Source organism: Myodes glareolus, chromosome 23 (assembly GCF_982192425.1).
Source record: "Myodes glareolus chromosome 23, mMyoGla1.1, whole genome shotgun sequence".
Taxonomy (NCBI): domain Eukaryota; kingdom Metazoa; phylum Chordata; class Mammalia; order Rodentia; family Cricetidae; genus Myodes; species Myodes glareolus.
The window spans coordinates 55,329,372-55,345,848 of NC_142048.1; the positions used below are offsets into that span (position 1 = coordinate 55,329,372).

The window sequence follows — 16,477 nt, forward strand, 5'->3', positions numbered from 1 at the left end:
CAGGGGTTCGCTCTGGCCCTTCTCGGGACATACTCACAGAAGTGGTTTGGTCTCTTCCTTCTGGGGGATGTGCTCATGGAGGTCTATCAACCTGTAATGCCTTTCCTGAAGGAACAATCTTTACCAAAGAGGTGACTGGCCACCCTCTCATGGCAAGAAAATAGCAACTGAGAACCAACCAAGACTAGAGGTGAAACAGAATGCTGGCAGGTGCAGAGAAGCCCTTCTGGGTGGTGAGGCTAGGGTCTAGTGTGCTTTGCTTCATGTCTTCATTTGGGAGAGGGGACAGCAGAGGTGGCATTGGGCCAGACAGCTGACTCTGGCCTGTGCTGGCAGAGGGTGTGTCCGAGAGAAGAAAGCGCACAACTTCAGCGTCGAGATACTTTGAGTTCTCGGTGAGGCTGGCTGCAGAGGCAGACTTTCTGGGTATGGCTTTATTAGCTTTGTTTTATTTCTGGCAACCCCAAACCAAGTTAATTTTAGATGTACTACCTCCGTGTCAGGGTGCGTAGGGGGGAGGCTTCTCCCCGGGGAGGAAGTAGGTTGGTGTGCAGAGTGAAGGAGCATTAGGAGAAGGCCCATGGCTGGAGGTGCACTGGGAGGAAGACTCTGTGTCCTCAGGCCGAGAGAGGTCAGCAGAGGACGAGGCCGACAGGGCACTGGAGGGCTGCAATTAAACAGAGAGGCGTCCTCGGTCAGCAGGTGGGGGACTCAACTACGCCCTCCAGAATGTATGCCAGTATCACGTTGGCCCAGTACCCTACCAGACCAGGAGCTACCTGCTCACCAGGACCCCCAGGAAGCCTTCCAGGCCCAGGAACAGCCAAGAAAAGTCAAGTGTCACCCTATCTGGTCCCTGAATGGCACAAACATGACTTCTAAGGCTGCTGTGGAACACCCAGGGAAGGTCTCCAAAGTCCAGACTTCTTTGGCCCACTTAACCTAGTCAACTTTCACTAGCAGTGATTTAGAAGAGCCAGGGATGGCCTAGAGTCAGGTGATAGGCACTTACCAAAGAGAGCAAGATCATTAACATCCCCAGCACAGCATAGTGGCTCATAGGTCAGTGACTATAAATGTGGTCAGCCATAGTCTAGACATTTAAGGAAGATGCTTTTCAGATGTAATTAACATTTAAACAGCTCTTTACTGTTGGAGAGTCTGCTCCCATCAGTTGCAGACCTTAAGAAAAAAAGGCAGCTACCCTGAAGGAGAAAGAAATCCTGCCCGAGTGTGACCGTGGGTTAGAGTTCCAACGGTGTTTCCCTGGTCCTAAGGATAGTGGACTGGCCTCTCCTACACTGAGAGTCAGTCATTAAAACAAATCTCTCGGGGGCTGGAGAGATGGCACAGTGGTTAAGAGCACTGACTGCTCTTCCAGAGGACCCGAGTTCAATTCCCAGCACCCACATGGCAGCTCAGAACTGTCTGAAGATCCAGTTGCAGGGGATCTGACACCTTCACACCATTGCACATAAAATAAAAAGTTAAATAAACCATAAAAAATATTTAAAAAAAAACAAAAAACAAATCTCTCATGTATATACACCTTCTTGTATTCTGTCTCTGAAGAACCCCAACAGACGCCCTCCCAAAATCAAGGATGAGTTCACGTGAGAAGAGGAATTTGGGGAACAGCACAGATCTGAAGTAAATCTTTTCTAGTTCTTTTTTTCTTTCCCCCTCTTAAGTACTAAAAGTTTAAAGCTTAAAATTGGTATTTAAAAAAACAAAGCAAAATTCTAAACTGAGAGTTTTAAAGTGACTCCTGTATGCTATGTGATGCTCCTGCCAGCTGTATGCTGTGTGGTGCTCCTGCCGGCTGTATGCTGTGATGTGATGCTCCTACAGGCTGTATGCTATGATGCGGTGCTCCTGTCGGCTATATGCTGTGATGCGGTGCTCCTGCCGGCTGTATGCTGTGATGCGGTGCTCCTGCCGGCTGTATGCTGTGATGCGGTGCTCCTGCCGGCTGTATGCTGTGATGTGGTGCTTCTGCCGGCTGTATGCTGTGATGCGGTGCTCCTGCCGGCTGTATGCTGTGATGTGGTGCTCCTGCCGGCTGTATGCTGTGATGTGGTGCTCCTGCCGGCTGTATGCTGTGATGTGGTGCTTCTGCCGGCTGTATGCTGTGATGCGGTGCTCCTGCCGGCTGTATGCTGTGATGTGGTGCTCCTGCCAGATGTATGCTGTGATGTGGTGCTCCTACAGGCTGTATGCTATGGTGTGGTGCTCCTGCCGGCTGTATGCTGTGATGCGGTGCTCCTGCCGGCTGTATGCTGTGATGTGGTGCTCCTGCCGGCTGTATGCTATGGTGCGGTGCTCCTACAGGCTGTATGCTGTGGTGCGGTGCTCCTGCCGGCTGTATGCTGTGATGTGGTGCTCCTGCCAGCTGTATGCTGTGATGTGGTGCTCCTGCCGGCTGTATGCTGTGATGTGGTGCTCCTACAGGCTGTATGCTATGGTGTGGTGCTCCTACCGCCTATATGCTGTGTGGTGCTCCTGCCGGCTGTATACTATGGTGTGGTGCTCCTGTCGGCTGTATGCTATGATGCGGTGCTCCTGTCGGCTGTATGCTATGGTGCGGTGCTCCTACAGGCTGTATGCTATGGTGCGGTGCTCCTACAGGCTGTATGCTATGGTGTGGTGCTCCTACTGGCTACATCTGGGGACCCTGAGTAGCCAACTCGTCTTCCTAGTACTGGAGTCAGGCTCTGGCAGCATGGCCACCCTAAAAACATTTTCTCCCAAGGAAGGGCTGAGACTGAGAAGGTCTCCCTCATCCTTAGGGTTATGCTGGGCAATCAATTTTGACAACCCAAGATTGTCACAAAAAAATTCAACTGTTGGCTCAGGAATTTTCTCTTGTTTCACCCTCAAATCTGTGTATGCATTCCTCTGACCACAGGGACCAATGCATGTCTAAAGGTCATCCTTTTAGGTCTGCTAGGATGCACTTCCCACGCTGTCAATTCTGCTCTTTTCTGAAAATAAGTGAATACACAAACCATAAAGCAAGCCCTTAAGAACCACAGCTCAAGGTCACAGGAACCACAAGATAAACCATCAGGAACCGCAAGATAAGCCACCAGGAACCTCAGGATAAACCACCAGGAACCACAAGATAAACCATCAGGAACCGCAAGATAAGCCACCAGGAACCTCAGGATAAACCACCAGGAAACTTCGATGAAACCACCTCACTAAACAAGGCCGCGTTATGGCAGACCCTGCCCACATGGAGAAGACCACCCCAGCAACGGTAGTTCAGGCTGACCTTAGTGTCATGCTGGGCAAACTGCTGGGTGCTGGCACAGGCCCATTTAAAGTTTTCCTTTTGACTAGCTTCCTAAAACACCCCCACACAGCCATCTCACTCCCTCCTGATATTCAGGGATGTTCTCTGGTTGCTAATGACTTCAACAGGACACTTAAAATATCTCCTTCCGTCTGCTGAGCAATGGCGACAGCCTCCATTCCGTTGCTCGTAGGAAGCACGCAGGCTCATCCGATACGCCTGGTCCCCAGAAATCTGATTACTAAACACATGTGGCAATTACACTCCCACACATGCTGCCGCGAAAGCTGCTCAGCCCAGGGGTAGGGCTCTCAGGCCTCCTCTGGGAGCAGGGAAAGCACCCACTATCTACAAAACGAAGGCCCCAGAAGGTAGGAGAAGAGGAGCACTGATGGGAATTGGCAAGTCATCTTCCAGGTTCCCAAAGTGTATCCATGGTAAAGGACTGTCCCCTGTACACCACCACAAGAGGCATTTGTCTTTTCAACATGGAACAAGGAAGAACACTTCATAGGGAATCTTACTTTCTGAGAGAGCAGGCTGGGAGCCCCCTCCACAGCGGTCCTTTCTTCCCCAGGCCAGGGTTTCAAGACAGAGAGGCGAGCAGGTACCAGGACTGACCCAAATACACTAGACACCAGGTAGGACGGAATGGAGCCCCATATTCCTTGTTCATCATTGTCCCCTGTGGAGAATCGCATGCTGCACAGGCTGTGCTCTGGAGTTGTCTTCTCGGCATCTATGTGATTTAGTCGCTCTGTGTCCAAAGGCAGCCAGACCAGCTCTGGGAGCCCCACCAGGTCTACCCAGAGGTAGTCCTAAGAGTCTCATGTGGATCTGACAGACTACCAGGAGAACTGAGCAGGTCCAGAATGAACCGTGACCTCAGAGGACCGTGTCCTTCCTGGCTGAAGACCAGGGCGATCCTTCTCCAGGCCAACACAGGAAGTGCCATGAAAAGGCAGGGGCCTTGCAGTGGCAGCTACTCCTGCTAGTACCCTTGAACCATCTCATTTCCTAGATGTAGCTAGACATAGCTGATTTCTATGTTCCAGAGAGGGGACACTTGGTCCTGAGGCAGGCTTTACCCACAGGGCCTTACGTTCCCTGATTTGGGATCCCTGAGACTCCAGTGGATGAGGGTTCAGTTCCCTTTGGGAAGTCCCACTAGTACAGCCTGGGGGTATCACACTGAGAGCCCAGACCCAGTGGACCATGGCAGCATCCTTCCTCCAAACCCCAAATAACCCAAGTAATTCAGGGATTACAGCCCCAGCTTCATTTTCAGGTAAGCAGAGGAATCTGAAGCTCAGAGAAAAGGGACCTGCCCCTTGGAGGTGGGGTACAGCAGTACAGTGACTTCCAGGGCACCAGAGTTAGCCCTGGAAAACAGAATGAAGCTTTACTTTGGGGTCCTAGATACTGGGGTTTCCATGCCTTCATCCAGCCCCCACTTCACATATGTGGAGTCCAGATGGTCAAAAGACCCCCAAGCATTACTCACACCTAGTTACTCTATAGGGTCAGTCCTGGGGCCCTGATAGCTTTCTCCATCTGAGATGGTCAGAGCTCGACACTCGAGCCCTCCCCAAACAGTCGCTTTGCTCAGCAAGGCCTCGCTTTATTTTATTGTGACTCACTAGGTGCAGTTCTCCCGGGGAATACCCGAGGATGTGTGACTTCAAAACAAATGACGTAACCGCATTCACCAGGGCCCACGGGCCAAAGAGACTCACTTCAGCATAGTGTGATGACACAGAGACATACTCAGCACAGCCCTGAGGCTCATCTGCTTCTGTTAGGGCCATAAGACAAGTCACTGCACAGCACGTGAGTAGGGCGTCACTCCGTCTAGAAGGTTTGTCTAGACCTGGATTCTCAACCTCCCCACAGGAGATACTGGGCAACGCCTGCAGATGGTTTGGCTGTCATGACGAGGGGTTTCTGAGTAGGTAGGCAGAGAACAGGGCCTGCCTGACACCTCATAGTGCTAAGATGCAAGGCAAGAGGATCACACGTCCCCAGTGCCAAGTGCAAGTCAATATAATACCATTAGACAACCGGGACCCTTTTATACATGGCCACCAGAGCTTCGTAGGAGACGAACAAGTCAACTCTAAGAGTGGAACAGAGGCAAAGCCATGTTCAAACAAGATCTTATTCCAGACCTCTCTCCTGATGGCCTCAAGGTTCACACGTGTAGGGCACATGAGCCCCTATGTCAACCTATAGGGTTGACAGCTTTTCAGATAAATTTCAGAGGATGTTGGCATACACCTGGCTCCATTTAGAACACTCAATGTCATACAAATCTTCAGAACCCAGGTAGCCAGTGGCATCTCAGTCCCTCTGGCCTGTATAAGGCCAGTTTGTGACTAAAATAATCAGTGTATAAAACAGCTAAAAAACAGTGTATACAAAAATAGTTCTTCCAGTAGGAAGAATGCTCTTGTGGGTTACTAGGGCCATGGGCAGCAAGACACTTTGCAAAGACATGGCCCACCCCATAACGATCCCAGTCCCCATCATCTAGATCAAAGCACACCCATCTCTATGCAAAGCCCTACCCTGTCTACTCAGCAGCCCACAGAAACAACCACTGACTCAGTGGCATGCCCAACCCCAGCAGGTAACACTTGCCTACCTGAAGCGGCAGAGGGTAGGAGGAACAGGTTGGCACAGTCATAGATGGAGGGCACAAGCCGGTGTAGGCCAGGATCTGCTGGGCAGGGTTGTAGAGGATCTGAGGTGGTGGAGATGGGCCATAGGCCATCTGAGACAGAGGGACCTGTGAAGAAAGGGGAAGTGACCACCTAAGTCAAGGTTCCTTCAAATCCACTCAAGGCAGTATTCAGAGCTACAGCTTGGCCCTCTGGGGAGTCCTAACCCAAGCCAAGAAGAATAGGCCAATCTGTCCCTCATGACTTCACAGAAAGCTCTAGCATCCTCTACATATGGTCTCTGGGTTAGAGTCATCACCTGGAGCGACCATCAGATGAGGCAGTCAGGCAGAGGCCAAGCACTACACTGTGGGAATTCAGGTCCTAACAAGACACCCCCAAACCTCCCCAGCAACAAGAAGCCTGAGAACAAAGAGCTAAGTGGTACCACTGGGCTGCAACCAAGGGCCAGAGCCCCTGGGACATCAGGATAAGCACAGGAAGAATCACCCCAAAAGTGTTAGGCAGTCCTGTGGATCCAGAAGAACCCCTGAAGGGTTTGCCATGGACCCCAAAAGGACATAAGGAAGGTTCTACCCAATGATGAGAGGGTAGCAGGCCCGAGCTCAAGGGCAGGGTCAGTGGGACTGACTCAGAGAGAACTGGGTATGGGTGAATTTCAGGTCTCTCATTCAGCTTGTTCAAATTGTGTCCAGTCCCCACCAGAACCACACCCAGGCAACTGGAACCTCACAGTGGCAGAGTAGCTTGGCCAGCGGGTTTCAATCTTTAGCTGGCAACAAGTTCTGCCTGCCTAAGAGGGTGGGAGAAGATTGAAGCAGTTGGTGGCTAAGTACTGTTTCCAAGGCAAGGGATTGGTAACCCCAGTTGCCATCTGACATGCAGACTCTCTCGGGAGTTTAGATCCTTTGTCAAGGGGGGGGGGCTGTAGGACGGTACTACTCACCATGTCCTTGAAGGCCCCTAGGACTGCGGCTGTGATAATGCCAAGGCACAGGCCCAGAACATTTAGCACCGTGGACACCCAGAGCAGCCGGTACAGGTGGATCACATCCTGGCAGCTGCGCACACCCACAAATTCATAGTAGGCAGGAGAAGACTCTGCGCTACGAGAGAAAGGACCAAGTTACTGCTCTCATTGCTAGAGCATGGCCGGGTGACAGCATGTTAGACCATAGTCAGGTGATCACCCACAAGTATATCTGCGATTAGATGACAATCATTGAGTGCTAGGTCTATGGCCAGTGGACCAACCTATGTGCAGGAGCTGTTGCCAGGCAACAGCCCAGGCCATCATGCTATAGGCAGTAGACAACATTTTGAGTTAAAGCTATGTCTCACCAATGAGTCTCCTAACGTAGAGCCATAGTCATGAACATTACCACTGGGGCAGTGCAGGCTGGCAGGAGGTTAGTAAAGGAGTCATGTAAGCCCTCAGCTTCCAAGCCAGAGAACCCAGGAGACTTTGGGCCACTCTGACTCTTGAAGGGAGAGGGTAGAGTAGGGCTTTAGGCAGTTCTTCCGCTGACCTTGAGCCTAGCCACAATCCCCAACTGTAGCCTTAAAGCTAGATAGAAGTAGTCTTGACACACACCCCAAAAAATAAACCAACCCCCAAAAACATATATAACTCCAATCATAAAAATAGCTATAACCAAACACTGTTTCCCTGAAGAAAAACTAATCCCTAACAAGGCAAAAATAGCTCTAGAGGTAGTCATGGCTATAAAATGACACAGCCTCAAAATTTATCCAATCAAATGTCCAGCCAAGTGATATTCATAGCCTTAAAACTACAATTCCAAATGCAACCTAAGTCCAAAGCCTAAATATATCACAGTCATAGCCCTAACCATAAACCTATCAGGTCCCCAATCCAAACCATAACTTAATCCTAACCCTGGTCCTATCATTATCTCTAATCCTAACTATAACACTGACAAATTCCTAGTTCTAACCACAGTTACAACCCTAACCATATATAAAATTTCACCTACCATAATCCTAAACCGACACCAAACCAAAACCAAACCATAGTCCTATCCATATCTAAATTTACCATTAAGCCAAACCCTAAACATAAGAATAAACCCTAATTCCAAAACTAGCCCTAGTCTCTAACACTAACCCTAGACCCTGGCATTAACATTAACCTTAACCCCAACCCCAATGTCACCACTAACCATGCTCCTACACCCTCAGACTAGGCACAACCACAAGATTGCGGTTTTGACTGTTATTACAAACACATCCAACCCCCAACTCAAGATATAACTTTGAATCTTACCTTAATCATAGACCAAAGACTATTAAACTCAACACCAACACCAAGCATAACCAAACACGGTCCTAACCATAGCCTTACCCTAACACTAGCAATAATCTGAATGCCCAACCACGTGCTAACCATCCAATACTAGCCTGTCAATAACGCTGAACCTAAATTCAACCCTAATTCTAACACTGAACCCATTCCAACACTAATCCTAACTATAGCACCAGTAACAACCTAAACCAAGCCATAGTTCCGGGTCTCAGCCTTAAGTCTAACCCCAGACCCAGCTGTAAACCTAAGCTTAACCTTAACATTTATTGTATCTTAATATAACATAAACCATAACTCCAGTAAATCAAAGCTCCAACAACCACCCTTAAACATCACTCTAAAACTAACCCTCAAATTCTAATACAGCCCTAACCCCAAACCCCAAACAGAACATCATCCCTAAACCTAACCTCACAGAAAGTCTACATACAACATAACTTTGAACCCCAACTCTAAGACAAATCCTAGACCTCATCACACCCAGTACCCCAACACCACCCAAGTTAAACCTTCACTAGCTTTATCGCAACAATAGCCACTAATCCTACAACTATGTTTAAAGCCAGTGTCAAACCTAACACCAATCTTAAACCAGAATTCAGAAACCAACACAATTCCAAAGCTAATACCAAAACCAATTCTAATCCTAAACTCTAATTGTAACCATAACCATACCTACAAGCCAATGCCAGCCCCAGATTTAAACCTAGGACAAGTCCTGGCCCCATCCCTTAACCAAACTTCAACCCTAGCTCTAACCCAAAACTAGAACAAAACTTCTAGACCCTAATGTCTACTCTTAGCCTTAACCCTAGCTCCAAACACAAATCCTAAACCTCAACTCCAATATCAACCCTAACCTTTCATATATCCCTATAGTCCCAAACCAAGTATGACCACAGTCTTAATTACAAATATAACCACAATCCTGTAACCAACCCTAACCTATATCCTAGCCCTAAACTTAACCTAAGCATAGCCATAACCCTAACCCTAAGGCCAAATGTCAATGCCAACTAACAACAGGATTAACCTAGATCCAAAGCTAATCATAGCTCTGACCCTAAATCACAACCTGAGCCCTACCATAGTTTTAATCTAGTCTTAGCGCTACACTGAACACTCTGTTTTGTTTTTCAAGGCAGTGTGTAACCCTGGCTGTCATGGAACTAGCTCTATGGATCAAAATGACCTTGAACTAAGAGAGATCCACTTGCCTCTTCCTCTCAAGTGCACAGATTAAAGGCATGTACCACCATGCCCAGTTAGAATTTAACTTTGAACAAAACTGTAATCCTAACTCAAATACCAACACTAATTCTCTATTTAAACTAGCCCTGGCCCAAGGCATGGTGCTAACCCTAATCCTAACTCAAAACACTAACCCTAACTGTAACCAGTTAACTATCCAAACCTTAACTATAAGTCATAACCCAACCACGAACTTAACCCTAAAATTGAACCTAAACTTCAAAACAGAGCACCAACCCTAAGCCTACCTGTATTTCAAACCAATTGCGAACACTTTACCTAACTACAGCCCAACCCTAACATTAATCCTAAACCTAGCACTGACCCAATCCCTAACCATAACTCTATTATCCAGCAAAAACTCTAAATAAATTCCAATTCTAATAATCACCCCAATACAGACCCTAACCTGAGCCATTAAGCTAACCCTACCATTAACTCTACACCAATGTCAACCTTAACCCTAACACAAAGCCTGCCCTAACTCAAGCCTAACATTAGTGAAATCCAAACCCTCACCTAGCTAGCTCTAACCCTAAATAAGCCCCAACATTGTCATAACTAACTCCAAACACAAAGTTAACAACCCTAACCCAAACCCTAGATATGACTCACGACCAAACTCTGACTCCAACACACAACTTAAAGGACAATGACAATCCTAACCCTAACCAAAAGGCAACGCAATGGTAACTCTAGAATAATCCTAACTAACCACACCCGGCCTCAGCCTTAGACACACAGCCCAATGCCAACACTAACAGTGATAGCCCGAGCCCAATCTATAAACTTCAAACACAAATCAAACACTAAGCCTAACTCCAACACCCCCCAAAAAAACTAACCAGCTCTATCCCTAGCATTAACCATAGCATAAACCCTAACCTTAACACAAATGTTAGCCTTAGCCCTAGCCTAACTCTAACCCTAATGCCAAACCCAAATCCAATACTAGCCCGAATTCTACTTCTAACCTACTCTAACTGTACCTCCCAACTCCATCACTTAGCTCCCATCCTCACTGATCTAGAAAGCCAGTTAAAGGGGACCATTAAATAGCAACTCTTCTTTCCAGTACCAAGGTATCATTCAGACATGGGCACCCTACAGTGATCACACTAGAGTGCTCCTGGCCACCACTGAAGAGCAGCAGATGGTAATCAGGCCTGGCGTAAAGCACTGGGGTTCCTCCAAAGACCTGGGGAATGTTTCCAGGGGGGAAGGAAATGCATGTGAGGGGTGACAGAAGCCATGGAACCCCATAGATAGACCCCCGAGAAGCAGGCTACACAAGAAACCCTGGGACTCCTGGTGCCTGGGATCTCTGGCTCTTCTACTGCTGGCTTCTTGTCTCCTCCCACCCCGGTGAAAACATCTCAAACAAGTTAGAGACCTCTCTACGTCTCTGAGGATCCGTCTACCTTTGGTGGGGCTGGCCAAGGAGGCTCCACCAGGCCTCACAGTGCAGTGGAAAGTGGACACAGGATGTTCCAACTTACTAGCCCTGGACCCTTAATAGCCAGTTAGGATGGTGGTTGAGCTACCTCCTATGTCAGAATAATAAGCATTTTGTGTTCTCATTTTCCATGTGTATCCTAACAGAAAGCTGCAGGTGGGTCTCACCCCTGAGAGGGAGTAGAAATGGGATGTACTGGTGGCCACCTGATGGTCAACTGCCTCAAGTGTGTGACAAACAGGGGCCAGGCCAGGTTTCAGTACTTCCACACTGTGTGTGCTCTTGGGTGGTAACCCGATCACTCAGAATCCACTTTTTCACTGCTGAAACTAGATCCAGAGAAAATGTAGAAAACACAAGTAGATATAGGAAGCCGTGGGGGCCTCGCTCATGGATGAGACCCTGTGCAGGGTCTCGCCTGTGCTCGTGTGTGTGTGTGTGTGTGTGCACGTGCACACACACAGGCTCCTCGTGTGCCTTACCTCCCACAAGCATAGAGGTCACAGCAATAGCAGGTGTTGCTCCTCACTCTCAGCTGGCACCTTCCGCTCAGGGAGTAGCAGGTGACCTGGGGCAGAGACGGGCAGGTTCATACTTTATTCTGCATAGACAACAGGCAGCCTAGGTCCAAGACCTTGCCCTGACCAGAAGCAGGGCTGCACTGCCAGGACCCTTCTCTGATTCCTGGCAGGGTGGGGCAGGGCAGGACACAGGACAGGACTGGGCAGAGCAGGGCAAGATGGGACTGAACAGCACCGCACTAGGCAGATCAGAGCGAGACTGGGCAAGGCAGGGCTGTCAGAGTCCCTACCCGCATCCCCCAAGCACCTAACATTGCCATCTCTTTTCTGGAATGCCCAGAACATGCCTTTTCAGTGTTCTGCAGGTCTGAAGACCCCAAGAATGGACCGAGATGAGAATCTGGTACCCACTTGCTGATTCCTGCCCCTCCTTGGCACTGGCACTTAGCGTGAGCAGCCTTATTTAACTAAGCACACAAATCCCCACAGCGCTGGTGTAGACAGCCCAACTGAGCGGCATGCCAGTGCCCACCTGGGCTGGTGTCACAGGTCAGCTGCTGTGTGCGCTTGTTCTTCCTGGCATCTCACTTAGCTAAAGAGTGAGGTCACGCTACAGCTGTCCCCAGCTCTTGAACACTGTACATGTGTTGTCACAGTGATTAAGTCAGTGAACATGCTAATTGAAATGCTAATTGACCACACAGCCCTGAACAAATGAACCCTAACGCTGTGTCCAAGAGGAAAGCGTGCAGCTGCAGTTCCAAAGAGAACGGCACTGTGCATTGAACTGTCAAAGCTAGCTCCTAGCTGTCAATGCCTTGATACCCACGCAGTGGGAAGTTCTGTGAGAACCAAGACAGTCATTTTAACCAGACCCAGAAGACTTGGGGGATACGGAAGCCACACTGACCAAAGGAGCTTACCTCTGTTTGATAGACGTCATACAGGTACCCAGTCCCACTGGAGTAAAACTGGCACCGTCCTGTGCTGAGTGGTCTTGGTTCCTAGAGAAATAAATGTAGATGGAATGGACATCACCAACCAGGAGTGGCCATCTCAGGCTTACCGTCCACGGATGGGAGCTGAACCAAGGCCATGCGAATTATTGCATGCCATAGTATTGTGTGTGGCATCCAGAAGGTTGCTGAGGAGAGAATTACAGACACCCTTCCATCTATCCGCTGGGCACACACATCAGCACAGGGACAAGGGGCATGGGACTGAATGGGCCAAGAGGTATTTTATGCCTTGCCAGGGGCACTAGGCTTTTCTCTTCCTAAAAGCAAAATGAGTTCCTTCTATTAGGAAGGGAAGAAGGAAAATTTGAGGCCGATCCACTCATCCATCCAGACTACCCGTCCAGTCGTCATTCAAGCATCCGTCTCTCCTTTGCTACACCCCACCCCTTGACAGGAGTTCATCCTTTCCCCACTCCTGTGTCCCTGACATTCATGGACCCAACACAGCGTTGAACCCTGAGGAAGCCAAGGTAAGGGAGAGCTGTGGGCGAGTGAATTGGGGCGGAGCAACAAGCAGGGCAACTCCTACAGCTGCTAAGGCAGAAGGCAGCTGGTGCCCGGACATGTGAAGTGCCATAGAAGCCATATAATCCAGAAATGCTTCTTTAGGCTCAATACTGTGTATCAGTGGGGTCTCTCAAACCACTGCTCTTGACCTAAGAGGCGTCTAGAAACCACGAGTCATTCTGGCAGCAGACAAAGAGTAACTCAGGAGTCACAGGCAGCAGCGATGGTGGAGCATAGCACCTGTTTGCCAGGCTGGGCGTGGATGGGTTCAGATGGGAGGCAGGCCTACTGGCACCAGGTGGTACAAGAGGGGAGCAGGCAGGATAGCGATTAGAGATACAGGGAGTCAGTAAAGACAGTTGGAGAGCTGGCTTCAGGGCTGTCAGATTTACATGGCCTTCCTCACAATACGACAAGACTCAGATCCTTCCCCAGTGAACTTCCCGGCGAGAGATGAGGGTGTAAAGAAGAATGGAGTCTTCACACTGTCTTCCCGTTGGTGGCTGCTAAGTGTCTACTGCATGATGCCAGTGGCCTCAGAAGCAGACCCCAGTGAGTCACCAACAGCTTGGCCACCCACCCCACAGAACTGTAACTGACCACAGGACACCAGGGAGCTGGGCCTTAGGGTGTCTAGATGATTAAGTCAGGGCCCCGTGGCGTTGCTCATGTGGGCCCTCTGCTGGACTCTCAGCTACACTGCCACTCTTTAGAGGTCCTGCCCCATCAGCTCACATAGGCAGAAATATGGGGATGGGTACACATAGACGGCAAGCTTAGCAGGGAACACGCAGGCAGGGATACGGGTGAGCACACAGATATGCAGACAGGCTGCCTCCTACACTCTTCTCATCAGTGAAGCCAGGGACGGTGAGTCGGTCCTCTCACACCTGGGGCTGCAGGCAGGAGACTTGACTTACCTGGAGGTAGAAGTCTCTGTGAGGTGACTTCTCCCAGACAAGTGCTGAAGGGCTGAGAGGTCATGGGGCTGAGAGAACCTTACGCTACACAGGGACAGAATCTCCAGGCAAGGCTGGCGCATTCTTTTGAGAACACTGTTGTCTATGTGCCTGCCCAGGGAAGGCAAATGACCAGATGCCTGAGCACCAAACTACAGGGACTCGGGGAGCTACACACATCTGTACTGCATATACAGGTGCATACATACAAATACATACACAGGAATTACTGCCTGGTTTGTACATGTCAAGCTATCATCATCATCATCACTATCATCATCACCACCATGACCATCATCATCACCATCACCACCACCACCATGACCATCATCACCATCATCACCACATCTTCATCACCACCACCATCACCACCACGACCATCATCATCACCATCACCATCATCATCACCACCACCATCATCATCACCACCACCATGACCATCATCACCATCACCACTACCATCATCACCATGACCATCATCACCATGACCATCATCACCATGACCATCATCATCACCATCATCACCATCATCACCATGACCATCATCACCACCATCACATCATCCTCATCATCATCACGAGTCACTCACACCTCATATCACACCATGCCCATTATATGAGCACATCACACCATATCACACTACTTTTCTCCTGTGTCACGGCACATTGTACCACAACACATCATGACATAGTCCATATCATTCAGATCACATCCTACCATGTTGTACGTAATGTGCCACCCCATAGCACAGCATGCCATGTCACATGACATCATGCTCCATCACATCCTCCTACATCACGGTACATTTATTCTCTCATGCCGTATTCCACGCCATTAGTACGCTGTACACATCACATTCTACTGCATCTTTTCTATTGTTCACATTACAGCACACATCACAGCATCGTGTGCCCCATGACACACTATCTGTACCTGCTTTTTTATTTGATCTCCTGCTTTAGGCAGGAAACCTGGTGACCCATCATTCGCCTATGACACCTGGGAACCTGCCTGGCCCTAGAGCTGCTAACCAGGTGGATAAGGCGGCCTGTTCACTGTGGGGGCCAAGTTCAGATCGGCTACAGAGCAAACAGATGCAAGTAGCATTTCCTTCCTCTGTTCACAATGGGGCCACTAGCAGGGCTCTACATCCTCTTAGAGCCTGTTTTGTAGAGAAAAAGATTTTTCATATATGTCGCCCCACATTATGCAACTGTCTTCAGAGAGAGATCATGGAGCTATAAACACATTGCAAGAGTGAAGTCTGAGATTTCACGGTACATTTTGCTTTAAGCGTGGTGAGAGCGCTGAGGGCAGTCACCTGGACACAGAGCTCTAGACTGAGGAGGAGGTGGGGACAAGGGTTTTCTAGTGACTAAGGGGACCGGGGGGGTCTGAAATAATGAGGGATGGTTTTATCTGCAGTGTGATGTGTATGTTTATCTGTTGTGTGTTTGTGTCTGATGTGTGTGGTGTATGTGTTTGTGCCTGTTGGTGTGGTTGTGTTTGCACTGACTATATGTGGTTCTATGTTTATGTTGGATATGGTATGTTTGTGTCTTCTGTGTATGGCGGGTGTTTGTGCCTTCTGTGTGTGGTGGTGTTTATGTCTGTGTGTGTGGCATGTGTGTTTGTGCCTGCTGTGTGTTGTGGGTATTTGTATTTGCTGTGTGGCTATTATTTGTGCCTTCTGTGTGTGGTTTGTGTTTGTGCTTACTGTGTAGCTTATCTGTGTGACCTGTGGGAGGCTGAGGCTTCGAGTTGCCGGAGTCAGACTCGGCAAGGGAAGGAAGGTCAGCTGTGGCAGCTCAGTTGAAGCCAGTGTGAAGATGTCAGAGTTGGGCCCTGTGACAAGTTTCATTTTCCACGTGGACATTGAAGGTGGTACTCACGATGTGCCGTGCTGCAAACACGCCATCGACTATGGCACAGCAGAAGGCCGCCACGACACCAAAACTGATGAAGACAATGGCCGCCACCAGCTAGGAGAAGAAGAGAGAGGAGAGTGGGTCTCAGCCTAAAAACAGCCTTGGACGCAATCAGAGACCTGCTGGATGTTTGGGCCTCCTGGCCAGACCATCACGGCTCTACTTCCACCAGCCAGTGTCTCAGCCACATACTCACCACCCATGTGGGACACTCTGTGGGTTCTGCACCATGAGACACAAGGGGCAACTGCTGCATGAAGTATACTCTATGTCTCACCTCTCCACACCCAATTGCAATGTATCTCATTTTCGTGAGTATATATGAATACTTGCCTTGGGCCTTTAACATAACTAGATTCATCTGTAACTGGTCCTGGCCTGCAGGGCTCCTTAGGTGCATCTGGCCACAGGCTACTAAGTGTGTGCCCATGATGTTTAAACTGTCTGCTATAGAGATTCCAAATGCTATTCACTATAAAAATCTATGAGTTCACAAATGGGTGTTTCTATAGGATAAATTCCTTGAACATA

General features: G+C 49.1%; 1 protein-coding gene across 3 annotated transcripts in view; it reads right to left on the reverse strand.

Annotated features, from left to right (window-relative positions):
* Positions 1–416: 416 nt before the first annotated feature.
* Positions 417–16,477, reverse strand: part of Tmem255b (transmembrane protein 255B) — a 30,830-nt gene continuing 14,769 nt past the window's right edge. For 2 of the 3 annotated variants that reach the window (XM_085680665.2, XM_048456240.3), the window contains exons 4-9: positions 15,911–16,000; positions 12,457–12,537; positions 11,495–11,580; positions 6,926–7,085; positions 5,943–6,086; positions 417–667 (exon numbers count right to left, since the gene is read on the reverse strand). In XM_085680665.2, the coding sequence (XP_085536791.2) occupies positions 500–667; positions 5,943–6,086; positions 6,926–7,085; positions 11,495–11,580; positions 12,457–12,537; positions 15,911–16,000 (729 nt within the window). In that variant the 3' untranslated portion in view covers positions 417–499. Of the gene's footprint in view, positions 668–1,535; positions 2,985–5,942; positions 6,087–6,925; positions 7,086–11,494; positions 11,581–12,456; positions 12,538–15,910; positions 16,001–16,477 lie in introns of those variants that run through there. The other variant, XM_048456241.3, reaches the window with a different exon arrangement.